Genomic DNA, 25,010 nt, shown 5'->3' with positions numbered 1-25,010 from the left:
GGGAATCGAGGGAGACTGTTGTTTCATACTTGGTTATCATCTCATGATAGCATAGCTTCAGTATTTCGCGTGGACTTGCCCTTCAGAATTCTCATTTTAATGCTTAGATGTAAATGCGTCCACTATTTTCATATAGAAGTGTCGTCCACTGGTTACCTCAGCCATTGATAGAAGACTTCAAGATTTTCCATTCTTCGAATTTTATAAATATCTGTTACATGATTCGGATTATTTAAAACGCTGAAATTTTATACTGGATCCCTTGCACATACACTACCGACATGGATTGAATGCAAGCATCGCCAGGACCTTATAGATCTGCAATCGCCTTTCCCCACAATTGAAACTTGGCTTAAATATCTAGGGATCTTTTGCATGTGGGACTGATATCTTTAAACGTTATTTGTTTGGGAATGGGGCGCTTGTACCTTTTCTTCTTCGAATGAACATGAGATGTGGTGGAATGATTGAAGATAATTGAGGTGCGGGAGATGGGACTAGGGTGTCGTCAGCGAAACGGATTTGCTGGGAGGAGGGCTTTCTAGACACGTTGGCTGAGGGGGGGTTGATTCGGAGAGAGAGGTTTGACTGGTCGCTTGTATACTTCCGTGTGCTGGATTCGTCCTCCAGACGGAATGCTTGTCTCGAGAATTGAACTTTATGGGAATTCAACGAAAGCGCTGCGTTACTTTGCGGATACGTACATGGGGTACCCCTAATTCGAGGGATCACATGGAAGATAGTCTTCGCAATGAGGTTTGCGGGCGGTTTGATCATACCACGGACACCTCGTGCTGAAATCGAACATTCGCGTCCTTCAGTGCGCTTTGGGGATGTTGATACTGGGGTTGGACAGTTGGTTGGTAGGTCGGCTTGGGACGAAGGTTTGATAGCTCTTGGCGCATACGTTGACGGAGATAGATAGGGCTAGAGTGGATGGGGGAGAGTGCTATTATTGGTGTGTCATGAAGAGATGGTTTGGGTTGTAGATAGGAGCTATGGGAAGGAAGATAGTATAGACGGACGGGAATGGGGTAATGTATATAAGGATTACTCTTCGTCGCTCTTAGCACGGTATCTGGACATCACCACTTCCATTCTACATTCCTATTAACTTTTTAGAACATCTTCGGCCGGACCGTATTTATTTCTTAACTCTTTTATATTCTCAATAGCCTATCTATCTTCTCTCTCCATCCAATCCAATCCAATCCAATCCATCAAGATGCAATTCTCCGCCGTCTTCCTCTCTCTCCTCGCCGCCACAGCCGTCGTAGCAAAGGGCAACTCCACCAAACCCGTCACCGACAAATCCCTCTGCAAAGAGATGAACAAGCTGGAGAAACTCGTGGACCAAGCCCAGAACACGACGAAGCTCGCCTCCAAAACCAACAACAACCAGACGAAAATCGATAACATCGTAGCGAAAGCTAGCGCTGCAGCCATCCAGCTCGATGCTATGCAGGCTAACACTACGCTGGTATCAACTTGTGCTGTGATTGATGCTGCGCAGATGACAAAGAAACAGTGTAATAAGATGGAAGGTATGTATCCCATTCCCTACGGAACTTCCCTTTGGATCTTCATTCTCCACACATCTATATCTCCTTAACTCCTCCATTCTCACACCCTCTCCTAGACCTCCAAAAAACCATCGATACCGCCGGCAACAGCACCAAGCTCGCGGCCAAGACCAAAGGCAACGCCACCAAGGAAGCAGAATACCAAGCCAAAGCCACGAAAGCGCAAACGAAACTCGCAGAGATGACGAGCAATACGACGTTGGTAGATGCGTGCAGTGCGTTGCAGACGGAGAAGGAGGCGAAGAAGGCGGATACCACGACGACGAGCGCGGCGACTAGCTCCACGAAGGCGAGTGGCGCGGCGGAATTGGTGGGCGCGAGGTTCGGAAGCGTGGTCGGTGCGGGTGTGTTGGTTGCGGTGGGGATGAGTTTGTTGTAGAGAGGTAGAGATGGGGGTTATGATGGCGTTGTTTCTATCAGTTAGGGCTTAGGGGGGTTGGTGCGGATATTGGGATATGAAACTAGAGGCAGTGGGATTGGGAACATCTACTCCCGAACTTCACGCAGGATTGGCCGTTGAAGAAACATCGAGTTGGAAAAGCGACACTCGTGCATGGTGAGCTCACAACCTCGCGCACTGCGACCAACCACATTCCTCGGACGATTCACAGAACAAGTTAGGACAAGATTGAATGACAAGATACACATTGAAGAAACAAACAAACAAACACACAAACAACCAAGAACCGAATGGGCAAACGAGTAAAACGTGACTTCATCATAACAAGATCTTAGCAACAAAAATAATCGACAGAGAAGAAATCGTACTGAGCATACCTAATTTCCCTAGCCTCTACATGATTCAGTCCATGTGTTCATAAGGTTAACAAGAAGGGTATTGATCTCATAGTCTCAAGGCAGACTTACTATCCATCCGCCCATCCAACCTCGTAAATGCTTCAATCAAATCCAACAGATATTATCAGCATGAGCAGGACCAATACACTCAAGCAATGACGATACAAGTGCGGCTCAAAATCCCGTCATTTCGCATGGAGACCAACGTGCAAACCAGTTGCCATACGCGATAAAAAATCCTTGAAAAACACTACACCCGAATCCATTCCCACAATCCTCACTCATCATTGGATATCAATACGCACGCAGCCCTTGTGCGTAACCTGCCAGTTCCAACGGGGAAATCAAATCAGCATGCAAAACCAACGAATCAACACAACGACATCTCCATCACCCACTCACCACCCATCACCCATGACAAAAACACTAGCCCTCCCCAAATCCAACTATTCCGCCCTGACAACACAATCCCCTTGGCCTTCCAACAAACAAGTCCAAACATGCACCAAAGACTCCAAAAATACTTTTTCCCGTGGTACAACCGCATCAAATACCGGTCCCTCAGACCCCTGAGCTGCATGAATAATTTCGATGCCTAAAAGGTCCCGTTCTGTTGTACCAATTGCTCCATCCCATCAGAACCTTATTTTTCAATTGCGAGAGCCCGTTAGGTCAGGGCTTGTGGGGAGAGAAAAGCATGGACCCGCTTGTAACCCCAAAAGTATTTTGTGGCTTTTTTTGATCGGGCCATGATAGTCTGCCTCACGGGCGAGCTGAAAATTTGTTGTCGGTTTTTATGGTTCTTGGGTTTGGAGGATGGGGGGTGCAGATGGAGATGGAGATGAAGATGGGGATGGAGATGATTTGTAACTTTTGTCCTTTTCACGATTCAATTCTCGAATCTAATTATGTCGAGCAGTCTTCACACAACCCTCCTGTAACCTACTGTTATACAATCCGTAAGCTCTACGGGTCGTGTGACAAATGAGATAGTTCTCCTTCGGGCTGATAAGTCACAGTGACAGATCTCAAACTGCGCACCAGTAATTTTCCAAGCCAAGTAAGGGAACAGACAAGTTTTGCAACCCAAGAGGTGATCATCAAAAGTGGAAGTGAGAAATATGCGAGTGGGAGTGAGGCTGAAAAATGCCATGCCAATGCCATGCCAATGCCATGCCATGCACCTTCCCGCCCTTTCGAATCACGAGGTAGACAGGCAGGTACGAAGGGAGACATATTTGAGCGGACAAATTCCCATTCAAGTATGAAGTTTGTGTACATTGCTTTTCATATTCGTGCATTCTTTCGCTATCACATCGATATTCACATTCGTATATTTTTAAGTTTGAACATTGTCCCACGAGAAGGCTTCCAGTTGAATTGAGCACATCAAGAAGCTTCCACCATGACTGTCGCGAATAAAACTCATATCCCTGGTGCGAGGAATGCTTTACTTGGACTTCGCATTGCACAGTTGGTGCTTGCTGTGGTTATACTTGGTCTTTCGTCTTATGGAGTTTATTGGCTTGTATATGATGGAGATTCACTTACATTGGCTTCGGTAAGCTTCGATCATCTCCTTATTCACTCATATTTAAGACTAACCATGGGTGATCTTTAGGCCGCTATCTCGATTGTTATTTGTGTCTATGTGATAGTAGCAAGCACAGGCGCACCTGTCATGTACAACTACTGGGCTATACTCGGTCTTGATATTCTCGCCGTGATACTCTGGGTTGTATCATTCCCGATTCTCGCTTCGCAAATTGCAAACGCCATTACTGTCGAAGATACTTGCTATACATATTACGATGGATATTGTTACTACAAACACAAACGTGGTCTTGAGAAGCGTGCAGAGACCACTTGGGAGACATATAAGAATGTGATGATTGCAACATCAGCATTGGCTGGTATTGAGTTGTAAGTACTAAACGTATTCACCTTGTGAACGATTATTAATCACATTTAGTGTACTTTTTGTGATTACGCTTGTCATTCTCGGGGTTAATCTTCATAGACATCGCCGTGCTGGAGGTCATTGCCAACCTGGTGCGGCAGCTCCTAGACAGATAGATCTTGAAGGGAAACAACAACGTAATGTCACTGCACCTGTGGATCAAAGTGAACCTGAGGTTTACAATCCACCGGCCGCTCACCACTAGATGTATTTTACGATCCCGGTATACTCCGAGGGAAACGAAGATGAAGGAGAGTGACAGAGCTAGGAGAGTATGGATACGTCGGAATACGGAGTTCTGATCAAGGTGTTGGATGATACCCGAATGTTTTTTTCGTGTGCATAGTGTTTGGAACGAATAAGAATGATAAGATTGTACTACAGAATAAGGATGAGGATCGGGAAATGTATGCAGCTTTTAATACGATATGGCTTGTTCCAAATTGATCAGTTTGAGCTTGAGTGACACGAACTATCAAGAAGTTTCAGACAGTAACCCTTTGCTAAGATTTAGTTTTCGGAGAGGGGTTTCTCAATCTCCATATGATCAGTGAACAGGAATCATTAGCTAGTCCTTCACTAAAAGAGCCAGATTTCTTATCCACACAAAGGAAAACGCAAGAAATCTATTCTTAACCCTCAACAGTCCAAAGACATGAGATAAATACTAATACCACTAGGTACCTCAATAGCATCATGATGGAAAAATCTGATTCTTTCACCACACCAAAACAGCTTTTCCCCGATATACAGCCAAGTTTTCCGTGGCAGATCAAGATGATGTCTAGCTGAGTAGCTGACAATTAGACCGTGACTCAAAGTATGACCTAAAAAGTTCGGTGATGACTCAGATCATTTAATTAGCTCAGGGCCAGACTGGTGAGAGTCTAGGTAGTCTGTGATCAATGATGTATTAATAACGTAGAATTAATTCCCCCCCAAAATATTCTTCTTCGAAAAAGCCTGCATATTATATATATATATATATATATATCATCCTCTTCTACTGGAAAAAGGAGAAAAGGAAATATCAGAAGAATTATCGAAAAAGTTAACTAACTATTCTAATCCAAGGAGATAATAGTTATAAGTATTTCACACACACATCACTACCACAACCCCTGTTCCAAATGACGCAGCCAGATCGCGTCCGCGCGCAAAAAAAGTTATCAACGAATGAGGGGGGAAAAGATTTAGATGCGAGTAGGGAATCACAACCACAATCAAAATCACAATCACAATCACAATCACAACCACGATTACAATTACCAACACCGCCATCCTCCTACACACCCACACCATCACGCTCCCCATCTCCATCTCCATCTCCATCTCCACCTCCACCTCCATCCACGCAAACGCAAACGCAAACGCAAACCCCCACCCCAACCCGCAAACAAAAACGTCGGGCCCTGCTCGCCAAATCTCTCGCCCTCTCACTCCACACCTCCAGCTTTCCCGATTCCAATCCCGAAAGCGATGTCCCTAGCAGCACGACCATCCAACTCTCACCTTACCATCTAACACCCAACATGGCCACCCCCACGCGCCTCCTCATCTGCTCCATCGGCAACCCCGCCCCCTACACCAACACGCTGCACTCAGCCGGACACACAATCCTCACACTCCTCGCGCCCGCGCTCTCGCACCCGCCCTTCCAAAAATCGCGCTCGCACGGAAACGGTCTGCTATCCCCTGGCTTCACGTACACGCTGTGGAAATCCAGCTCTCTGATGAATGTTTCCGGGGTGGGGGTTACATCCGCCTGGACGAGTTTCCAGCGGGAAGCGTCTTCTGCGGATTGCAAACTGGTTGTGATACATGACGAACTGGAATTGCCAGCGGGAAGAATAAATGTGAAGCCGGGGAGCAATAGTCCCAAGGGTCACAATGGGCTGAAGAGTATTCGGGATACGTTACGGGGCCAACCTTATACGCGGATTGGGGTGGGCATTGGGAGGCCGGAGAGTAGGGATGCGGGAGTCGTGGCGAATTATGTGTTGAGGAAGATGAGTGCTGAGGAGAAGAGGAAAATTGAGGGGTGTGTGGGAAAGGTTCTCGAGGAGCTGGCGAGGTTGAGTGGAGAGTAGACAGGTCAGAGGTTAATTGAATGGTGGTATATGAATGATTGAGAAGGTATGGTACATTTGGAGTCTTCATCCGAATTGGGGTCGGTACAACAGCACTTTACGGCATGGGATATTTGGACACGAGATATGGGACGGGAATGGGCTGGTTGCGCTGAACACAATATCCATTGGATTTTGTACATTTTTTGTAACAAAAGAGAAACGCCCGCTGATGCATATGATACCCCTAATAGACTAGATATAGAAAAATAGGAAAATGAGAACAAGTTTCATGGGCTTTTAAAATCTACCATTATCAAAATGAAATGACAAACGAAACAAACTAAGCTACTCGTGCCTCATTGTTCTTCCCCAAAGTGCTTGGGCTTTCTGGCGATTCATCATCACTCATCAATCCTTCCAATTCAAACTCTTCTGCATCACGAATCTGCCTCGAATCTGTATGAACATGACCATTCATTCGTGGAATGCGAGCTGGGGCTTCTTCTCCATCCTTTGGGGGCACGGGAGGTGCGCTGGTGTTGACTGCATAGATATGAACCAACATATTGGTTAATAAGAATATAAGGAAGGCGAAACTGTATAATACAAGGACGTAAGAAACGTGAGTGATTCCTGCGTCGGAGATAAGTTTCATTTGCTCTTCGGTAGCTCCCATGAACAAGAAACCAGATGCGTAAAGTAACTTTCACAATTAGCCTAAAGTCTTCAAATTCTGAAATTAGAACTTACAAATGGTGGAACGTATTGGAAACTGTTAGCATCACCGTCCTCGGACAGGGTGGCCTTATCTCTCAAGACGAAAGCAATCTCAATAATTCTTGAAAGTCCGGCGGCCATCAAAGTATATCCAAAAACACTGTGGACCATGGTACTGAGTGGGAGATGTTGTGGGTGACCAGACATAGCCCACCCAGTGATGAAAATGACAAATCCAGGAATGAAATTTCTCTTTGGCGAACCATCTCTCTTTCTGCTCAACCAGACTCCTGCCAAACCAGCAGTCCACCAGATTATTCCCATAGTAGTGTGTTGAATATCATTTGCGACCCAAGCGCCACCCCATCTATGTTCAGTGAAAGTATTGACACAGCCCCAAGCTGCGATAACTGCCGAGTCGAAGAATTCTTGGGATCGTCCGGTTTTTCTCAACCAAACTTGCCCAACGAGCATAACAATTGTAAGTAAGACACCATAACCGATGAATGCACTGCCCATGATAAAGTGAGCGAGACATTGACCGAGATGATCATCACGACAGAAACCCAAAGCTGCGATGCCACCGAAAAGCATTTGTACCCAAGCCACAACTGGCATTGCCTTTCCAACAATTCCATGACCATGAACCGCAACCTTTCGAATCTTTCCGTGGAAACCTTTGGTGATATGGAATTTGAGGTAAATGCCGAATACAACTTGAACGATAAGCATGAGCATTAGGATGTTGGCAAATGCCGAGTGAACATTTTTCGCAAAGACTCGTCCTCCGTGGAGATGTCCCAAGAAATATCCCGCCACTGCGATAACCGTTCCTAATATTTGTACCGGTACATGCCATCTATTTCGCACAATCTAAATATCCTATTAGCATACCGCGATATCGACCCTTGTCTTTGTTACATACTCCAAGAACCATTCCGGTCGGAAAGATAATGCCAAAGGCAAACATTTGTAGCAGGATATGAACCCATAATATCGAATCCTACATAACCACAGTTGTTAGTATCGCTCAAGCATTCTCCGATTGATTGCGATGAACGTACAATGGGCTCTATACTCATGGCCTCTCCATCTTGAACCTTCGACATGTCTCCTCCGTGTGCGTCCGTTCCTCGTGCAAATAGAGCAATTCCAGAACCGGCCACGAAGGCAAGACGACCACCATTCATGATGGACATGTTTGCACCGGCGTCAATAGCTAACGGGTGGGCCCGTGTATTGTCTGAGTGTATAGAGTTGTGGCAAGACGAGCAAGATTTCTATTGCAATAGGTGTTTCGAAACGCGCTGATTAGGTCTGAGAGCAAGAGTAGATGCGGCTGTTATCTCAAAGACAATGAAGTGTTGAGATGATAGGTGACAGTCAAATCATGCGACGAGAATGAAAGAAAAAGAAAAACATAAAAAGGAGTCAAGTAGATTGAAATTTCTTTCTACTCGTAATTGTATACAAGATCCGAGATAGATAGTACCGTCGGTAGTTTCAAGTCTCTATTTCTAATTCCACGATATTAAATTGAGGCTTCGTAACCCATTCGCATCTCGCTGATCATACGATAAATTTAATTGGTGCGGGTGCTTCGGCTCACTCATCGAGTGTCACGTGAACAGGCTGCACAGCCACAAATTGCTGACTCTCCCCCTTTTATCAAGATAACACCCCTCTCGTTTGTGTGAGTGCAGATTAGCTAGACACGCCAGAGGACTTACATTGATCTTGCATGAAAGCATACGATAGCACTGCTGATAATGCAGATGCAGATGCCCTCCAATTATCGAAACATCTACTCTAAAGGTCTCGTAGGGCTCGATGGCATATATTGGTACCCTAAGCAAGGTAAATATACACAGCAAGGAAGCTTACGCCATCATTAGCGGGACAGAACGTTATTCTACGGATTCTATAATTGTTCACATCCACCTTATACAGGCAATTGGTCCGTTGTTGCAATCGCAATATTAGCCATAGACTTCAGCTGTGCCCTTGCCTCCAACGGCTTGAAGCTATCAGACTTCCCCAGAACCTCCTTAACGACTGCGATGTCCTCATCTCATTGATCCTCATTTGACAGCGCTCTGTACTTGCACTGATACTGGCACTGACGTGTTGGACATGGCATGTATCACACTACCGCATGTATAACAGCAGCAACTGCGGCTTCAGTCTCGCTGTAAATATTGACATCCTCAATGTGTTCCGAACCTGGTCTAGAATTGGAATGCGAATGAACAACTTCTTCGTCGCCAGCTCTATCTCAAGAGAATGAGGGCATTCAGATGGTGTTGTCACGATCCGTGATCTAAAAAGCTGATGGCATCTGCACTAATCGTCGAATAGCTAGCGTAAGTAGTTGTAAGCATTCTTATTGGCCATCACATGATCCTTTCCTCATCGTACATACCTACTGGGTAATATCTAACTAGTTGTGGATTAAGCATCAATATGAGCATCATCGTTATTTACCCAGTACCTATCAAAGCAAGAACGAACCATGATATTAAAACTCTTTGGGAAGCAACTGCCAGATAAAATCTTTACTTGAGCCTTTGACACGATTTCCTTGTCTCAGCTGAAGATTGTTCAACAATCACTCAAAACCAAAACCACTGTTCTTTACATCACAACACCACAGCACATCAAAGAATCGACCAAGCATCCAAGTTCGAGCATTCATTCTTGATCATGGCTACAGCTGCAACTACCGATACTGGTGCACCAGTTTCGCAGCCGACTAGCATTACAACTAAACTTTTCTCTGCTCAAGAAAATATCAGCCTAATCGGTATACCACAACTAGGATTTGGAGTTTATCAGTGTAAAGGACAAAAATGTATCGATGCTGTCCTCGCCGCATTGAGAGCTGGTTACAGGCATATTGATACTGCTCAGTAAGGATCCGTACATACATCCCTAGTGTGGCGACCACTGGAAGTCCCTAATGGCTTTTTATAGATACTATGATAACGAAAAGGAAGTTGGTCTTGCCGTCGCAGAGTTTATGAAAGAAACCGGCACAGAGCGCAAGGATATATTCATCACAACCAAGATCCTAACACCTGCTGGATCGGTTGAAAAATCTTTTGAGAAATGCCTGAAGAGTATTGAAGCTCTTGACGGCGAGAATTGTTACGTTGATTTGTTCTTGATCCACAGCCCAAATTGTGGAGCTGAAAGTCGTTTGGAGATGTGGGATGCCCTCCACAAACTTTACAGTCTCGGAAAATCACATATGATTGGAGTCTCAAACTTTGGTATTGGACACATCGAGGAGTTGCAAATCGCTAGGCCATTTATTTCTCCTCACGTGAATCAGATAGAGGTTTGTGTTTTCAAAGTGGAATATTTGCTGCAATTCTAACGATCTTAGTTACATCCTTTTTGCCAACAGCGAATTATAGTTCAATACTGTAAGGTCAATGGCATTCATGTTGAAGCTTACTGTCCAGTGGTCAGAAATCAGAGGAGTAATGATCCGGTTCTTCAATCCATCGCGACCACTCACAATAAAAGCGTTGCTCAGGTATTGATACGATACGCTTTACAAAAGAAATGGATCCCCCTTCCAAAGAGCGAAACTCCATCAAGAATCGTCGAAAACGCCGATGTTTTCGACTTTGTCATCTCTGAATCGGATATGCATCGTATGGATGGACTGGATGAAGGCAGCGAAGGTTCCATTGTCCAAGCTGTTACTAACAGATGAGGAAGTTCAGATTACGGGTCATCAACCTGATAGAATGAATTTGGTGGGCAACTTACGTTTGACCCTCGGAGCTCATGCATCGAATAGGCTCCACAGATATCTATTATGAGCATAAATTGGGAGAATCATTTGCAAGTTTGAACTTTCGGAGACATTCTTGAAGGGCAGTCACTGAGATATGCATGTTACCAAAGCATTGTTTAGCGAGTCTAATGTCTGAAAATTCAAAAATTCATTTGCTCTTTTTATGTTTCTTCATATCGGTCTACTTAATTGTTATGTATCACGCAATTGAAGTAGCCGCAGTGTATGTTGGATTTGTTGGTTGTGATCCTACCTACAGCTTAGGCGCCGAGCGAACGACGATGATGAGAAATTCCCCGCCACCAACTTCCATAATTAACTGTGACAAATTTTCTCGATACTCTGTTGTATTTCTTATATCGGTTTTGTATGATTCGCAAATTTCTGAATTGAAAAGAGTACAAGGAATTTACATTTCCATGAAATTTTCAAAACTTGCACACACCTTTCCTATGTGCTTCTCCTTGGTACAATTGACCAAGGATCAGTACCGGATCACCAGTTCATCAATCCTCTGACCGACCTGAATCCCAGACCCTGCTTACCTAGATAGTTGTGTCCAACGTTGGTAAGTCATAGTCACTAGTTAACTATACAAGCAGCACCCTATCTCAATAACTTTATCACATACCTAACTTAATACTCTCCATTTCATTCCCTGTACCCCAAGCTCGAGCGTCAAAAACACATCTCAATTCAAACTGTAAAACTAACAATGTTTCATAGTAGCAAATCCTCGAAAGCTACTCTGCATAAGAAACTCTTTGCACCCGTATCGATTACTAGTGCTTTGGGATCTGGTTCTTCTACAGAACCTAAAGCAACGATACCGGTTTTGTTATCAGAGGAACCGGTATTAGAGACAGAAGTACAAGCAGAAGTACAAACACAGGAACAAAATATTGTATCTGTATCATCAGATTCCGTCTCTTCAATCACACAATCTGATTCGGCTCTGTCTCCCGCTGCAATTTCAACCCCAGTTCCATCAGTCCCAGTTCCCAACACTCGTTCGATTGCAAACTCAGTAGAGCCACAGGATACTCAACCGGAAATCAAACTTGATCCAAACAACATTCAGGTTCTACCTCCCAGTCCTCCTCGATCCCCTTTTCATCCACCCTCTTCTGCTTCCTCCTCATCACACCAATCCTCACACCAATCTTCAAGCCACAGACGAAACATGTCTTCTACTTCCACCACAACCACACAATTTGGTTCTCCACCCCCTTCATACACACCTTTCGTTACACCGTCTCTCTCCCCCCAAGCATATCCATATCACGTGCAGAACCAATTTGGCCACGCGAACGGCTATCGATATGCGAATGAAAATATGTATAGCAGTGGGTTTTCAGCGGGTAATCAATTTGTAAATGCGCCTCTGAATCATCAACATATTCATAGAACGAGATATGCATCGCCATCCCCTTCTCCGGGCTTGCAACTTCCGGATCTTGTGGATGAGGTGTTGAGATTGAGAGATCGGTTGAATTTGTTAGAGGGGGGTTCTTTGTCTTTGCCGGGTGAGAGGGGTGGTAGTAGGGAACGTGTCAGGGGAAGGGATAGAAGAGGGGATATTGAAAGTAGTGAAGACAGAGCAAGTAAGAAAGCCAAAGAAATCGAAAGAGAAACTAAAGAAGCAAAAGAGCGATGGGAAGAGATTGAGAAATGCGGATTGGGGTATGAGGATTTTTTGGACGAGTTTTTCGGTAATGATTGTAATGATTGGAAGATTGAAAAGTTTGAGTCTGGGAAAGAGGAGGGGCAGGTTGAGAAGGGTCTGTATCTGGAATTGGCAGGGGGGGTTGAATTGGTGGATGATGTTTGTGATGATGAAGAGAAGGGTAGGCATGAATACGAAGACGAAGATGATGAAGAGGGGAAAGAAGAAGAAGAGGAGAAGACTGAGAGTGAGGACGAAGAAGAAAAAGAAAGCGAGGAAGAGGAAAACAAAGGAGAAGAGGAAAACGAAAACCCCGAAGACACAACAACACTACTCCCATCAGTATTTGTAGACGAACGAGCGAAATCTCGTTTACACCCCCCGTACTCCTCCTCCTCATCAACTTTTTCTGCATACTTCCCTCGCTCTTCTGCTCCGTCAACCCCACAATACAGCCAACAAAGATTTGTAGAAACTCCTCCAAAATCAGCGCCAATATGTCCAGATCCTCCTCAGACTTTTCGACGACAACAACCAGATCCTTCACTTCCGGAATTCGGCTGTCATTACCTCATAACCGCTGGTTCTATCCAAAATATAACGGTTATATATCCCGCCCCATCTTTACCGCAAAGTATGAATGCTTTGGAAGAAGAGAAGGAAGTTATTAGATGTGTGTTGGAGAGATGGAACAAAGGGATTATCGTAAGCTTCCCCATTTGTTTTGGAATTCTTGGTACTCGTGATTATGTGCTACAACTCCTGCTATTCCCACTATTCAAGTTTTACCAACATGAAAGCACGATTAAGACGAAAGCTAACACGATGTGCTTACAGGATAAATATGGGCATTGTCCATCAAAAAGAGCATATGCTGCGATTATTTAGTATGTTCCTCCCTCACCACCAATTCATTCTCTTTTTCTCCCTGATCAGAAAAGAACTAACAATCATTAGCCCCGATCCACAAGCCCCCCTCCCTCGCAAAAAACTGCGTATAGCACTTTCCTTCACCCCTATATATCCCCCTACCTCATCAGGTTCCACATCCCCAATTCCCATAACCCAGACTCCAACAAACCCAGAAGATATAACAACAGATGCATCTATCTATGTCAGCACTACAAAAGGATCTACTTCGTTCTCGCTAAGCAATAATAATGGAGTGATGGATTCCACAAAGTATAAAGTGAAATATAGCAACCAGGATGTGCATGAGAGACACGATGGGATTTTGGAAGTGGGAAGGATGAGAGGAGCTTTGGGGTGTGAAGTATTTGGGAAGCAAGACCATGAGAGAGAAAAAGGAATACAAGAAGAGGGGGGAGAGGAAGATAGCATGGAGAACGAGATAGGAGACGAGGAACAGCATTGGGAAAACGAAGTGGTAAGAGACAAGTGGAAAGATGACGGTCACGAGGTGGGATGGGGAGACGATAAGAAAAGCTATGAATTAGAGAATGGAGAAGAGATAGAAGGGGGTTGGATTTGAAGCAACTGAGCCTCACTCTGCCTAACCTTTCTCCTATCCCCGCACCAGCTTTCACTGTCCTTCATAGGAGGTAAAAAAAGCCAAAAAAAAATAAATAAATGAAAATTGCAAAAGGAACATACAACAGTGGGGATTCGCTGGTGGTCACCCACCCAACTACTAATCCACCGATCTGAAGCTTGTGTATGGCAGAGCGGACGGGATGCCCAATTCTCTTCAGTCTATGGTCGTATGTGAAAGAATTGAGCTCAGTTGGTATCATATTGGAGAGTTAAAACGAGAGAATACAGAACGAGATATTGATGCGATCACGTTGGAAAGAGAGGGGCTAAATTTCTTCTGTGGCAATGGAACTGGGAGTATTGGGAGTAGATACGCATTCCGGCAAAATAAATGATAAAGAGGGGTAGATAAAAAGATTTAAGGTTGAGGGAGTGATGCCTTGCAAAGATAAGATATAGCAGGATTCCGTTTTGAATCATGAACGCTAGACCTCATACTAATGTTCCAACAACTTTGGCATATGTGCTCGGTAATTCAAGATCCCAATGTGGAGGAAAATAGTTGATTGTGTGATGCCTTGTGGGGAAAAAAAGTATTTATCAGGGAAATCTCTGTGCGGCGTAAATGATAATCGCTCCACTCGAGCGAGAGGTTCCAGTCTCATTGAACGCGGATTCCGTACCCGCCAGACATTTTTGTGAGTTAAGAACCTCGAAAAGCCACACAATATCGCCCCTAAGGAAGAAACCAAGAGCCTTGAGCCATAACTGGACATGCATCTCGTACGCTATGGGGCAATAATCAAAGCCTGAATCTCGCGATCTTTCTTGGAAGGGAAAGCGCAAGGTCGAACCTTCAAATCCTTCAGGACGTTTCTTCTGAATTATGTATAGCCCTAAGAAACCTAACTCCTAACTGTTCTCCTTCTTTCCTTCAGGTTCCCGTCTGTCAAGAATTTCATCCACAATACCCATCTCCAACGCCTCCTGCGCACTCAAAAACTTGTCCCTCTCCATCATCCTCTCAATTTCTTCCAGGCTGTGTTCCTTGGTCAAATGCCTCTTATAAATCTCATTCAGGCTCTTTCTAACCCTCAGAATCTCCGTCGCGTGAATCGCGATATCGGTAGCTTGGCCTGAATATCCTCCACTTGGTTGATGTATCATAATCGAACTGTGCGGCAAACAGAATCTTTTTCCTGGTTCTCCTCCGCATAGAAGAAGCGAGCCCATGGATGCGGCCTGACCGACGCAGACAGTGGAGACGGGTGATTTGATATAGGTCATTGTGTCGTAGATGGCGAGACCGGCGGTGACGGAGCCACCCGGCGAGTTAATGTATAGAGTTATGGCTTTTTCTGGAGCGTCGGATTCGAGGTAAAGGAGTTGGGCTACAACGGCCGCCGAAAGTGATGAATTGACCTCGCCATTCAAACAAATAATTCGCTCCTATCTTGTATCAATAACATATCCTATGGTCGAAGACCAAAGCACCGGTATGAGGGAAACACACTTGTAAAAGCTTGGAAAATATATCCGCTGATTCTCAACTCGTCAGTATTTTGTATTCCCAGTACCAAATCCGTCGTAAATATACATACAGGTACGCCATCCACCTCCCTATCTCATTAGCACATATTCGCAAAGTCATAGGGTTCTATATCCTGCTCACAATCGTCTCTGTGATATATGGTACGGGGGTCCATGATTTATTTGGTTCGGATTGCGAGGGTAGAGAAGATATAGATCTAATTCCTGTGAAGACAGCCTTGCGCGCTGCATGCGATCGGAATATCCGTGTTGCGAGCATTATGAAGTATGATTGATGATGTGACGTCTGTAAGAGTAGTGGGGGTGATGTACTTAGATAATGAAGCTGGTTGGGAGACGCGATTGTCGCGTTTTCGCTTGAGCTTTGATTGATTGATTTTGACGAACATTCTTAGTTTATACCCCGCCAGTTTTTCTTGGGTTGTTAACGACAGTGATATGTGGTATGAAGGGATGCAGAATTTTTCATGGCAGAAGTGCTGGAAGGTACTTGAAATGCTCTAACTGGAATTATTCTACATCGGCTTCGAAATCAATTGCGAACGCCAAAGACTTCAAAAATGTCACTTCCAGCTCTGCTACCACATGCGACTTGAGTCAGGGGGGCAGAGCCGATGGCATCCAAACCACGACTGTAGAAGGAACAGAAGGGCAAAGGGATGGAAATGGAAAAGGGAACAAACGCCGAGAGTTGCCTCTTTCACCACTCATGAATCCCTTATTCCAAGAAGCCCGAAACAAACATTCAGCTCCCAAACCGCAACCCAAGAAAGAAGGTCGAACAGCTTTTCAAGAGCAGCTTGCCAAAAATCCTTATGGTATTATTGTTTCCAATTATCTATAGTGCTTAATGCTAACACATCCTCAGCTCTCGCCCTTGCAACCCCCGTCCGTCAATGTACTGCAACACAACTCTCGCTCCCTAGTTTCTTTCTCCAGGATTTCACAATAATGGCGCATCCCACCACATCTGCCCCCTGGCACGTTCCTCGAAGTCTCTCTCCCCATTCACCCAACGTCAAATCCTCCGAGCAAAACACTCTACACACCCCCTCATTAGGATCCACCTCCTACGTAGCTCTGCGCCAATCGCTCCTCCAGTCCTTCTTCAAGACAAAATCTGGATACACGGGGATATACAAAAAATTTGGACTCATGCAGGCAAAAAGTACAGCGAGGAAACATGCTGTGCTACAAGCTACCTGGAGATCAGATATGGATACTTTTCTACTGGAATTGATGAGGAGGCGGACGGCGGAATTATTGGAGTATTTGTGTAAGAAGAAGAGTTATATACACAAATGTGCGAATTGGGAAGAAGTGGAATTCAGTGAACAGACTGGCTGTGTATTGTGGATGGGTCAGAAGCTTGCTTCGAGGGGAGAAGGGGAGCAGGGATGGGAACAAGAGCAAGAGCAAGAAGTTCCTCCTGGAGAGTTCGAAATTAAGAGAATCGGACCCGGAGGAAGGAAAGCTGTGCCTGTGTTTAACCTAAGAACGATGATGGGTAAACAGTGGATCGAGAAGATCAGAGAGGGGAATCGAATATTTGGGAATCAGATCTTGGTTGTCAAACACAAGAATGCGACCAAAGAGATACAGATGAGACTATGGAAGTTGCAGGGTTATGTTGCAACGTATGGAGGGATGCCGGACGAAGGTGTAAAAATGCCTACGAAGGCTACGCAGTCGAAGGCTACGCAATCGAAGAAGATCAGCACCAGGTCGATAAATATTGCCCGACTCCAAACCTAAGGAAATTTCTAAAGCTTTGCGTTAACACTAAAGAGGAAAAAACAAACATTTCAAATTAGATTATAACTATGACGTAATATCGTAACTGGTCTCCCAACCTTCCAAGAACGCCAATATTTCTTCGTTAAAGTGTTGTAGATCACAACTTCGATTGAGCCGCTTTACTAGCCTCCTCCCCATCACATCTAGCCAAAATCCAATCCCCAACGTCCTTAGCGAAAACCTCGCGATTATCAGGCAAATCTGCATGCAATTGATGGAACCATCCCTCATATCTCTTGAACTCCTTATCCTTCAAACTTGTCTGCTCATTAAACCACTTTTCACTTCCCTCGAAACTCGTCCCTTTATCAACTGTCCCATGCCCTAACCACAAGCTTTTGACCCCAGGATTTAACTTGGTCTTTCCCTGGTTCATCGCAGCAGTTCTGTCCAACATCCCCGCCAGTCCCTCCAGTGTCCCCGTATTATGCAATAACGTATCCTCATTCATCGACTTTATAACCTCGGGATCTCTGGTCAGATTCTCGGGCGGAAGTCTATTCACCATTTGTTTATGTGGTAAAACTTTGCCCGCCAATCGTCCGAAAAACACAGTAAGAAAACTAGGTTCAAAGCCTTTTGGAAACGCAATGAAAGGACTCTCCAAAATAAAGCCTCGGATGCTATTCATCAATTCCGCATATTGTGGATCACTAGCCAGCGTAACAACCTCACCACCACCCATCGAATGACCCATCAAAAAGACAGGAACAGGAGAAGGCAATTGTGTCTTAATGAACGAAACGATGTCAGAGATGACCAGAGAAGTTGGTCCCGTAAGACCTTTTTCGGAGGGCTTGGTGACGCTTCGACCCCAGCCTCTTTGGTCGAAAGCGTGTACTTCGATTCCGCGTGAGGCAAGTGTGGGAAAGAGGATATAGTAACGATTCACGTGGTCGGAGAAGCCATGGATGAAAATCAGTTTAGCTACGGGAGGAGCATTAGGCTGGAGATTAAGTTAGTTTGTATTGAGAATGACCTGAGGACGGGAGGGGTCAACGGACTTTCCAGGTTTTGGTATAGAGGGATTGAGAACCAATCTTGTGGGTTCCTTCAATTTCTGTGTACATCTCCAATGAGTACGTGAGATGCGAATTTCAAAGATTGATCTGGATTGATGTGTTGTTGTGATGAGGTGAAGTATGATGAAAGCCACCTTCGGCTTTCAGCTGGTAGTTAGCTAAGACCCTTGTAAGGAATGCGGCCGCTAGCGTGAATGTAGAAGGTTGCATGTGAAAAGCGGGAGCCATCGATATCAAATCCATAAATCAAACATCAAATTATTTTTAAAAACATCACAATGTTAACAACTCAACGTGCCATATCTTTTGGTACTAAGAGAATAAACTCCTACAAGTCAATATGCTCACCATGTAGTCGTCGGCCTTTCACTCAAAGATTGGTCAGAGGTAGGAAACATATCTTCTATCTTTAATTTTTACAGCTTTACTGATTTCTTCGATTCTTGTGAAAAGTCAATGATATTGTTCTGCTGAAGCCGGAATCGAATCCAAGGGCTGTACCTACTTTGTCAAAGCCTCTAAAACGAGGTGATTCTCTTGTATTCAAGGATCACAGAAAAGTCAAGGCAGATGACGTTATTGGAAAACCATACAGATCTGTAGTGGCTGGTGGTAAAAAAGCATTATTTCGCATATATGAACCTACGCTTGGTCAATACTGTGATAATGCTCCAAGGATCGTGACACCTGTAGGTTTTTTTTGTTTGGAAATTTACGGGGTAGTGGTTAATGTTGGTAGATCTATTCCTCAGATGCAAGCTTGATTGTTTCTTTACTAGACCTCAATTTTGCGGCAGTGCCATCTCATCAATCTGAAAGCGCCATTGAACTTGAGAAGTTTAGTCCTCATAGGCCACTTAACGCACCTGTTGTTTCGCAAGATGTGTCGCAAGATGAAGATGATCTGAAGCCGGCGACGTCTCCTGAGAGCAAAAACCTTGAATCTACAGATATTCTAGAGAAGGACGAATTGTCAGAAGAGATCAAGGAACTCCCTATTGAGCCAACAGAACTCACAGACGTAGAATTACCTGAGGACTGGGATTCCGTGAAACAAAATAGTGAAACACTGGAGATTTTCGAGGCTGGTACCGGTGCCGGTTCATTAACTCTGCATCTTGCTCGAGCGATCCATGGAGCAAACACAAGGGCTCCGCCAATACCGAGGTTTCTTCAAACGAGAGGCAAGATTTCCCCTGATGAAGATATCTTTCGATACGGAGGCAAGCTTAGCGAGAGAGCTGAGAAAATGACTGATCTATACAATGAATGGCGCTCACAGCGACGAGCCGTGATTCATAGCTTAGATGCGGACGAACGCCATTCGAGACATGCACAAAAAACTGTAAGAAATTACCGTCATGGAGCGTATTTCCCCCACATCGATTTTCATGTTGGTAGTATTCATGATTACCTTTCAAAACGTTTGGAAGAGACGAAAGGTGTCTTCCTCGATCACGCCATCTTAGATATACCCGGTATTCAAGACGAAATGGAAATTGTGGGAAAATGCATTAAACCTGATGGGCGCTTAATCACATGGTGCCCTAGTATCACACAACACATGAAGTGTCTAGAGGTTGTAAAAGGGAAGAAATTGCCTTTCGTGTTGGATCGGGTGTTAGAACTGGGATCGCAACTTAGTACAGGGGGACGAGAATGGGAAGTGAGATCAGTAAAACCCCGAGCACTGATCAAGGCCGAGAAGAAAGCCAAAGCTGAGAAAATAGACAGAAAGGATGGATCCAAAGCTTCATCTATCGTTGATGAATGGCTCTCAAAGATTTCAAGTAAGGAGGATGAGGTAACCAGTGAGGACGTGGAAACATCCGAATCTGAAAGTGTTCCTGTTGAAGCAAGCACTGGAGACGCGAGTGATCTCACGGATATGTCAGGATGGGAAATGATATGTAGGCCTAGAGTTGGAGATAGAATAACGGGTGGAGGATTTGTTGGCGTCTGGAAGAAGATGGATATGGATGTTTAACAAACTATGTAATATGTAACTTTCTCTGTATTCAATGTATCAAGATATATGTATATATATAAATTAACAGTGTGCTACAACAAGTTTCGTTTCAGTATGATTGTGGAACAACCACTCCCGCTTCCCATATATATATATACCTATATGCTTTCGTCTCATGTCAAGGGAATTTATTATGTTTGTCCGGTTAAGGTTTCGGGACGCTAAATCCTAATTAGGATTAGCGTTACTTGTACCCCAGATCTTCAAAGAACTTACCCTTGAACAGACCAACGATGCAATCATCAGAGTCTCCCTTGATTTTTTTTCTATCCGTTTCCCCCTTTTTTGTTTATTAATGTGCGAGTCTTGCAATTGGAAGACCTGACCATCGAGATTGAAATGACCTGTCAATAACTTTACGGATGGGACACCGAAATCATTCCATCAAGACAAGCTCAACGAACTGCGTGAGCTAGAAGCCGTTTGCGCATAGGTCAATAGGACCACAGCTTGTTAAGATGACGAGAAGAATCGTAGGTATACATTTTAGAGTCTTGGTATCTCCGCCCTATCTAACCCTGGACAGGTCCGCACAGCGACGCAACTCGGTGCGCTTGCTTTTTTTACCCTAATTATCCTGTGGTTCCTGGATAATCGATACCGAGTTTTACCTTCCGCGCTTCATGATTACATGCCAGCACATCATCCGGGCCTAGTGATCACAGATATCACTGTCACAAAATGCTCGAAAATCAACATTTTCACAAGCTGCAAGCTGGATTCGGATAAATGGCATCGTATCGAGAAGGACTTGTATTTGGGACAGGGTTGGGTGAATAGCGCTTATATGCATGTGCAAAGAAAGAAAGAAGAGGAACTTACATCGGAAGATAAGGTTGTCATGGATGTTAATGTTGGGAGGCTGGATCCAGCGACTGCAACGAAGGGCAAGGGGGATGAGAGATGGGAATCGAGACCTGCTGGATTATGGCTGAAACGATCTGCAAAACGCCACGCGAGTGATTCGAATGAGGCAGTCACTTCTGTGGATGTTTTATTTGGAGCAGACGCTGTGGACCCACGAGATGGATGGGAAATGACTGGCACACCATTATTGTTGGATTCTTCCGGGGAGGTCCAAGAGGCCAGACTTAGTATACGAAGAGGCAAGCTCATAATGCCAATCAAACCAAAGCCTCGTATAAGGGATAATGGGAAATTCAAAATCCTACAAGCAGCGGACTTACATCTGAGTACGGGAACTGGACATTGTAGAGATGCAATGCCTGAAGATGGCGGTAAATGTGAAGCTGATCCTAGAACATTGGAATTCGTTGGAAGATTACTTGATGAAGAAAAGCCGGATTTGATTATTCTTAGCGGTGACCAAATAAATGGAGAGACATCACCGGATGCACAGAGCGTAAGAACGCCCTTAACAAGTTTAAAAGCTCATCGTCTAACAGATCTAGGCCATTTTCAAATATGCTGAATTGTTTATTAAACGCAAAATCCCATTTGCGACGATTTTTGGTAATCATGATGATGAAGGATCTCTACCCCGAGCTCAACAGATGGCATTGATCGAGTCTCTGCCATACTCGTTATCAGAAGCTGGTCCAGAAGAACTCGAAGGGGTAGGAAACTATATTGTCGAAGTTCTTGCCCAGGGTGGCTCCAAGCATTCTGCTCTAACAATTTACTTGTTAGATACACATTCTTATTCACCAGATGAGAGATCATTTAAGGGGTATGATTGGTTGAAAAAGGACCAGATTGATTGGTTCAAGCAAACTGCTTCGGGTCTGAAAAAAGCCCACGAAGGATATTCCCATATCCATATGGATTTAGCCTTCATTCATATACCACTACCTGAGTATAGAGATGACACCCTTTATAAAGAGGGCGCGTGGAGAGAAGGCGTCACTGCTCCTGGTTTCAATTCTGGATTCCGAGATGCACTTGTAGAACAGGGAGTCGTGATGGTTAGCTGTGGGCAGTAAGTATCAAATCTCCTAATTACTAGACTGTGCTAATCAGATATACAGTGATCATGCAAATGAATACTGCTCTCTTTCTCGAAAGGAGGATGAAAGCCCGGCTCTTTGGATGTGTTATGGTGGCGGTGCAGGATTCGGAGGATATGGAGGATACGGAGGCTATCATCGCCGAATCCGTCTTTTTGAAATCGATATGAATGAAGCGAAGATAGTTACTTACAAACGCCTCGAGTACGGAGATGTAGAGAAGCGAATCGATGAACAGATCATAGTTGAAGGGGGGAAACCAGTAGCTCCACCTCTATGATACATATGGAAATCGGGCATAGGGAATAGGTGTTGGGGAATCAAAAGTTCTACAGGGAGCATATCTTTCCACGAGGAAATGGTCAGGCACTTGCATTCGGGGTTTTCTACCTTTCGGTATGCTTCAAAAACTTCACTATACTATACAAGTCAGATAGTGTTTATTGGATGCATTCGTTATTTGTAATCTATACCAATTCTCTTCTCGCAAAAAGAACGGCGTGGACTAAACGATCTCCAATTCGCCCCTATAAATATATTTTCTAGTGCTTCATTCGGAATCACATCAGATCAAGCGAATTTTCAGCAAAATCCCTCCAGCGGTATTTACGATCATGTTTCTTGCAACCTTCCAATAAATTTCAAGGAAAATATTTGACATTGTCTACTTCCAAAAGAACCTATCGAATTCCTGCATTTTCATATCAATGTATATCTCTCATAATTTCGAATAACATTCCATTCTTCAATCAAAAGTAGATACCTCTATTGATATAGAATTCAGTGATACTCATTGCAATATAAGATATGAATATGTATCAAGTATGCTTCACTAGTACAGGGCGTATATGAAACATCCCGGGCAAGGAAAAAATGCAATCCCATCATATCCCTATCAGCTCACCAACGTAATATGAACACTGTTTCACGCTCCGTTCGTTGGTTGGTAACTTACGCCTTATCACTTGTTTTTCTACTTGATAACGGTGTTTCCTTTTCAAGTCTGGAGAGCTGGAGTGGAATAAATTGTAGGTTTGCGTTGAGCTGGACTTGATCACTAGCTAGCGTACTGGTCGAAGGTATAATGCCCAAATTTTCGGATACTTCCGTGAATCTTATGTTTATTTGATTTTTTTTAAGGTGTGCATCCTTATTGCTCAATCTGGAATATAATTTCTGGCAAACATACTCTTGTGCTCAGACCTTGTATACATAGTGTATTTTTCACCAGCCTGTTCATTGTGCCTATTCGGCCTACCTAGGGCATGTCTCAATTCATAGATCCCTCCAACTCCAAGAATCAATGTCTAACGAAGTCTGTTGTCCAAGATTGTACATTTTTCGGCGGAGATGACTTGGTTTCAAAAAGCCATTTGGAAGCCATGCGGCTTTTGATGGATTTCAGAGGTGCTCATCAACGGCTGAAAGTTGACCATGGAAGAACGGGAGCACAATTGAGATCTGTGGAATTGAAGGCTCGAAAAAATGATGAATTATTTGATGGCATGTCCGATAAATTAGAGGCGTACGAGGATGCAGAAGTTGCAAACCTCGTCGATCATAATCAGAATTTGAAGGCTCAAGTCGCCAAAAGCCAAAAATATGGAACACATCGAGTTCTTAGACAATACCATCAAAGAATACAAAGAATGTGATAATGTTCTCGAGGATACCATCAAATAGAAGTCTATGGAGATTGCAAAGCTCAAGGCGCAAATCCCGAAAGTAGAAGCTAAGCCAAAATGTAAGAGTTGAGGCCCCGGCTTATCGCACACTAAGCGAAAACACAGCAAAAACCCTCATTTATTCAACTTTTTAATTATATAAAATTTCAATAAATATATAAATTGAATTATTCAAATTTATAGAAATAATAAATAATAATTGAGATTGTTTGAAAAAATGAATGGATTATTTTTAATATTTTTTTGGAAAGAGTTGTAGGGTTTCAAAATAATAATTTCCAAAATTTTGGAAAAAATTGATTTTTTTGTATGGGAAAAGTGTTATATATAATAAATTTTGAAAATTCTCAATTTTGAAAATCTGAAACTTTATTAAAATAAAATATTTAAAAGATCTATTTTGTTTTTAAGATATTATATATAGTTATCTTCTATATATAAATTTTTTAGATCACTTTTTCAATTATTAAATAAATTATAAAAGAAATTAGTTTATATGAGAAAACGACTTTTTTGTAGGGATTTTATTACGAAATAAGGTGCTGTGCGATAAGCTGAGGCCCGAACTCTTACAAGAAGACATGATCATAAGGCTATAAGAGATGAGACGTAACTATTAAAAAATCTTTTTATGGTAGTTTTAAGATATAATATCGAACTCAAATTCTGAGGGGACTTACGTATTGAGGTTTAATTCAAATACTAACACTAAACAATAGATTCAATATTGTTACTTCGCTTTAGTCGGCAAAGATGTCACGGTGAGATGGGATGCTGTGGAAAATAAATTTACTGTGAGTAGGAAATACGGTATTCCACGCATGGGCTAGAGAGAAATTTTGGTTTCTAAATTCTTCCTCG

At 43.6% G+C, this 25,010-nt stretch overlaps 11 protein-coding genes across 12 annotated transcripts; 8 read left to right on the top strand and 3 right to left on the bottom strand.

The window, feature by feature from the left end:
• Positions 1–342: 342 nt before the first annotated feature.
• Positions 343–2,301, top strand: BCIN_10g04980 (hypothetical protein). Its single transcript, XM_001557309.2, has 2 exons — positions 343–1,544; positions 1,640–2,301. Exons 1-2 carry the CDS (start codon positions 1,226–1,228, stop codon positions 1,960–1,962), a joined length of 642 nt encoding a protein of 213 aa, XP_001557359.1. The 5' UTR covers positions 343–1,225; the 3' UTR covers positions 1,963–2,301.
• A 1,278-nt stretch (positions 2,302–3,579) lies between these two features.
• On the top strand, positions 3,580–4,791 carry BCIN_10g04970 (hypothetical protein). The gene is made up of 3 exons (XM_001557310.2): positions 3,580–3,942; positions 4,003–4,304; positions 4,354–4,791. The coding sequence occupies exons 1-3, from the start codon at positions 3,787–3,789 to the stop codon at positions 4,544–4,546; spliced, it is 651 nt and encodes a 216-aa protein (XP_001557360.1). The 5' UTR covers positions 3,580–3,786; the 3' UTR covers positions 4,547–4,791.
• Positions 4,792–5,349: 558 nt separating this feature from the next.
• Positions 5,350–6,487, top strand: Bcpth1. The gene has a single exon (XM_024695655.1). The coding sequence runs from the start codon at positions 5,472–5,474 to the stop codon at positions 6,429–6,431; it is 960 nt and encodes a 319-aa protein (XP_024551449.1). The 5' UTR covers positions 5,350–5,471; the 3' UTR covers positions 6,432–6,487.
• A 2-nt stretch (positions 6,488–6,489) lies between these two features.
• Positions 6,490–8,705, bottom strand: Bcytp1. The gene is made up of 4 exons (XM_001557311.2): positions 8,195–8,705; positions 8,056–8,133; positions 7,164–8,003; positions 6,490–7,116 (listed from the first exon to the last, which is right to left on the bottom strand). The coding sequence occupies exons 1-4, from the start codon at positions 8,318–8,320 to the stop codon at positions 6,754–6,756; spliced, it is 1,407 nt and encodes a 468-aa protein (XP_001557361.2). The 5' UTR covers positions 8,321–8,705; the 3' UTR covers positions 6,490–6,753.
• Positions 8,706–8,821: 116 nt separating this feature from the next.
• On the top strand, positions 8,822–11,265 carry BCIN_10g04940 (hypothetical protein). Its single transcript, XM_024695654.1, has 4 exons — positions 8,822–9,493; positions 9,587–10,039; positions 10,104–10,470; positions 10,519–11,265. The coding sequence occupies exons 2-4, from the start codon at positions 9,834–9,836 to the stop codon at positions 10,852–10,854; spliced, it is 909 nt and encodes a 302-aa protein (XP_024551448.1). The 5' UTR covers positions 8,822–9,493; positions 9,587–9,833; the 3' UTR covers positions 10,855–11,265.
• Positions 11,266–11,598: 333 nt separating this feature from the next.
• On the top strand, positions 11,599–14,206 carry BCIN_10g04930 (hypothetical protein). The gene is made up of 3 exons (XM_001557313.2): positions 11,599–13,309; positions 13,442–13,491; positions 13,562–14,206. The coding sequence occupies exons 1-3, from the start codon at positions 11,654–11,656 to the stop codon at positions 14,094–14,096; spliced, it is 2,241 nt and encodes a 746-aa protein (XP_001557363.2). The 5' UTR covers positions 11,599–11,653; the 3' UTR covers positions 14,097–14,206.
• Positions 14,203–16,032, bottom strand: BCIN_10g04920 (hypothetical protein). Of its 2 annotated transcripts, XM_024695652.1 has the most exons (4): positions 15,771–16,032; positions 15,700–15,718; positions 15,612–15,637; positions 14,614–15,547 (listed from the first exon to the last, which is right to left on the bottom strand). In XM_024695652.1, exons 1-4 carry the CDS (start codon positions 15,906–15,908, stop codon positions 15,011–15,013), a joined length of 720 nt encoding a protein of 239 aa, XP_024551446.1. In that variant the 5' UTR covers positions 15,909–16,032; the 3' UTR covers positions 14,614–15,010. The 2 variants fall into 2 exon arrangements, with proteins under 2 accessions (XP_024551447.1, XP_024551446.1); XM_024695653.1 differs by having other exon boundaries at positions 14,203–15,547; positions 15,700–15,825.
• Positions 16,033–16,067: 35 nt separating this feature from the next.
• On the top strand, positions 16,068–17,500 carry BCIN_10g04910 (hypothetical protein). Its single transcript, XM_001557315.2, has 2 exons — positions 16,068–16,467; positions 16,518–17,500. Exons 1-2 carry the CDS (start codon positions 16,095–16,097, stop codon positions 17,402–17,404), a joined length of 1,260 nt encoding a protein of 419 aa, XP_001557365.2. The 5' UTR covers positions 16,068–16,094; the 3' UTR covers positions 17,405–17,500.
• On the bottom strand, positions 17,491–18,658 carry Bcyju3. The gene is made up of 2 exons (XM_024695651.1): positions 18,451–18,658; positions 17,491–18,392 (listed from the first exon to the last, which is right to left on the bottom strand). The coding sequence occupies exons 1-2, from the start codon at positions 18,514–18,516 to the stop codon at positions 17,544–17,546; spliced, it is 915 nt and encodes a 304-aa protein (XP_024551445.1). The 5' UTR covers positions 18,517–18,658; the 3' UTR covers positions 17,491–17,543.
• A 39-nt stretch (positions 18,659–18,697) lies between these two features.
• On the top strand, positions 18,698–20,537 carry BCIN_10g04890 (hypothetical protein). The gene is made up of 3 exons (XM_001557316.2): positions 18,698–18,855; positions 18,922–19,157; positions 19,208–20,537. Exons 1-3 carry the CDS (start codon positions 18,747–18,749, stop codon positions 20,453–20,455), a joined length of 1,593 nt encoding a protein of 530 aa, XP_001557366.2. The 5' UTR covers positions 18,698–18,746; the 3' UTR covers positions 20,456–20,537.
• Positions 20,538–20,717: 180 nt separating this feature from the next.
• On the top strand, positions 20,718–23,262 carry BCIN_10g04880 (hypothetical protein). The gene is made up of 4 exons (XM_001557317.2): positions 20,718–20,970; positions 21,024–21,860; positions 21,910–22,436; positions 22,486–23,262. The coding sequence occupies exons 1-4, from the start codon at positions 20,956–20,958 to the stop codon at positions 22,742–22,744; spliced, it is 1,638 nt and encodes a 545-aa protein (XP_001557367.1). The 5' UTR covers positions 20,718–20,955; the 3' UTR covers positions 22,745–23,262.
• The last annotated feature ends 1,748 nt before the right edge of the window (positions 23,263–25,010 follow it).

The sequence above is a fragment of the Botrytis cinerea genome, chromosome 10 (assembly GCF_000143535.2).
Source record: "Botrytis cinerea B05.10 chromosome 10, complete sequence".
In the NCBI taxonomy this organism is placed as follows: Eukaryota; Fungi; Ascomycota; class Leotiomycetes; order Helotiales; family Sclerotiniaceae; genus Botrytis; species Botrytis cinerea.
This window is presented reverse-complemented; position numbering and strand designations above follow the sequence as displayed.

Coding starts and splice junctions, on each gene's coding strand:
- BCIN_10g04940 (XM_024695654.1), top strand. CDS start 9,834: ATGGCTACAGCTGCAACTACCGATACTGGTGCACCAGTTTCGCAGCCG. Junction 10,040..10,103: donor AGGCATATTGATACTGCTCA/GTAAGGATCCGT, acceptor GGCTTTTTATAG/ATACTATGATAACGAAAAGG. Junction 10,471..10,518: donor CTCACGTGAATCAGATAGAG/GTTTGTGTTTTC, acceptor TAACGATCTTAG/TTACATCCTTTTTGCCAACA.
- BCIN_10g04890 (XM_001557316.2), top strand. CDS start 18,747: ATGTTAACAACTCAACGTGCCATATCTTTTGGTACTAAGAGAATAAAC. Junction 18,856..18,921: donor CACTCAAAGATTGGTCAGAG/GTAGGAAACATA, acceptor TCTTGTGAAAAG/TCAATGATATTGTTCTGCTG. Junction 19,158..19,207: donor CTCCAAGGATCGTGACACCT/GTAGGTTTTTTT, acceptor TAATGTTGGTAG/ATCTATTCCTCAGATGCAAG.
- Bcpth1 (XM_024695655.1), top strand. CDS start 5,472: ATGACGCAGCCAGATCGCGTCCGCGCGCAAAAAAAGTTATCAACGAAT.
- Bcytp1 (XM_001557311.2), bottom strand. CDS start 8,320: ATGAATGGTGGTCGTCTTGCCTTCGTGGCCGGTTCTGGAATTGCTCTA. Junction 8,134..8,194: donor CCATGAGTATAGAGCCCATT/GTACGTTCATCG, acceptor GTGGTTATGTAG/GATTCGATATTATGGGTTCA. Junction 8,004..8,055: donor CGACCGGAATGGTTCTTGGA/GTATGTAACAAA, acceptor TAGGATATTTAG/ATTGTGCGAAATAGATGGCA.
- BCIN_10g04970 (XM_001557310.2), top strand. CDS start 3,787: ATGACTGTCGCGAATAAAACTCATATCCCTGGTGCGAGGAATGCTTTA. Junction 3,943..4,002: donor ATTCACTTACATTGGCTTCG/GTAAGCTTCGAT, acceptor GGTGATCTTTAG/GCCGCTATCTCGATTGTTAT. Junction 4,305..4,353: donor GCATTGGCTGGTATTGAGTT/GTAAGTACTAAA, acceptor AATCACATTTAG/TGTACTTTTTGTGATTACGC.
- BCIN_10g04920 (XM_024695652.1), bottom strand. CDS start 15,908: ATGCTCGCAACACGGATATTCCGATCGCATGCAGCGCGCAAGGCTGTC. Junction 15,548..15,611: donor TATTTTCCAAGCTTTTACAA/GTGTGTTTCCCT, acceptor GATACAAGATAG/GAGCGAATTATTTGTTTGAA.
- BCIN_10g04880 (XM_001557317.2), top strand. Junction 21,861..21,909: donor CATCACCGGATGCACAGAGC/GTAAGAACGCCC, acceptor TAACAGATCTAG/GCCATTTTCAAATATGCTGA. Junction 22,437..22,485: donor GTGATGGTTAGCTGTGGGCA/GTAAGTATCAAA, acceptor TCAGATATACAG/TGATCATGCAAATGAATACT.
- BCIN_10g04910 (XM_001557315.2), top strand. CDS start 16,095: ATGAAGGGATGCAGAATTTTTCATGGCAGAAGTGCTGGAAGGTACTTG. Junction 16,468..16,517: donor GCTTGCCAAAAATCCTTATG/GTATTATTGTTT, acceptor ACACATCCTCAG/CTCTCGCCCTTGCAACCCCC.
- BCIN_10g04930 (XM_001557313.2), top strand. CDS start 11,654: ATGTTTCATAGTAGCAAATCCTCGAAAGCTACTCTGCATAAGAAACTC. Junction 13,310..13,441: donor GATGGAACAAAGGGATTATC/GTAAGCTTCCCC, acceptor ATGTGCTTACAG/GATAAATATGGGCATTGTCC. Junction 13,492..13,561: donor GCATATGCTGCGATTATTTA/GTATGTTCCTCC, acceptor AACAATCATTAG/CCCCGATCCACAAGCCCCCC.
- BCIN_10g04980 (XM_001557309.2), top strand. CDS start 1,226: ATGCAATTCTCCGCCGTCTTCCTCTCTCTCCTCGCCGCCACAGCCGTC. Junction 1,545..1,639: donor ACAGTGTAATAAGATGGAAG/GTATGTATCCCA, acceptor ACCCTCTCCTAG/ACCTCCAAAAAACCATCGAT.
- Bcyju3 (XM_024695651.1), bottom strand. CDS start 18,516: ATGTACACAGAAATTGAAGGAACCCACAAGATTGGTTCTCAATCCCTC. Junction 18,393..18,450: donor TCTATACCAAAACCTGGAAA/GTCCGTTGACCC, acceptor CTTAATCTCCAG/CCTAATGCTCCTCCCGTAGC.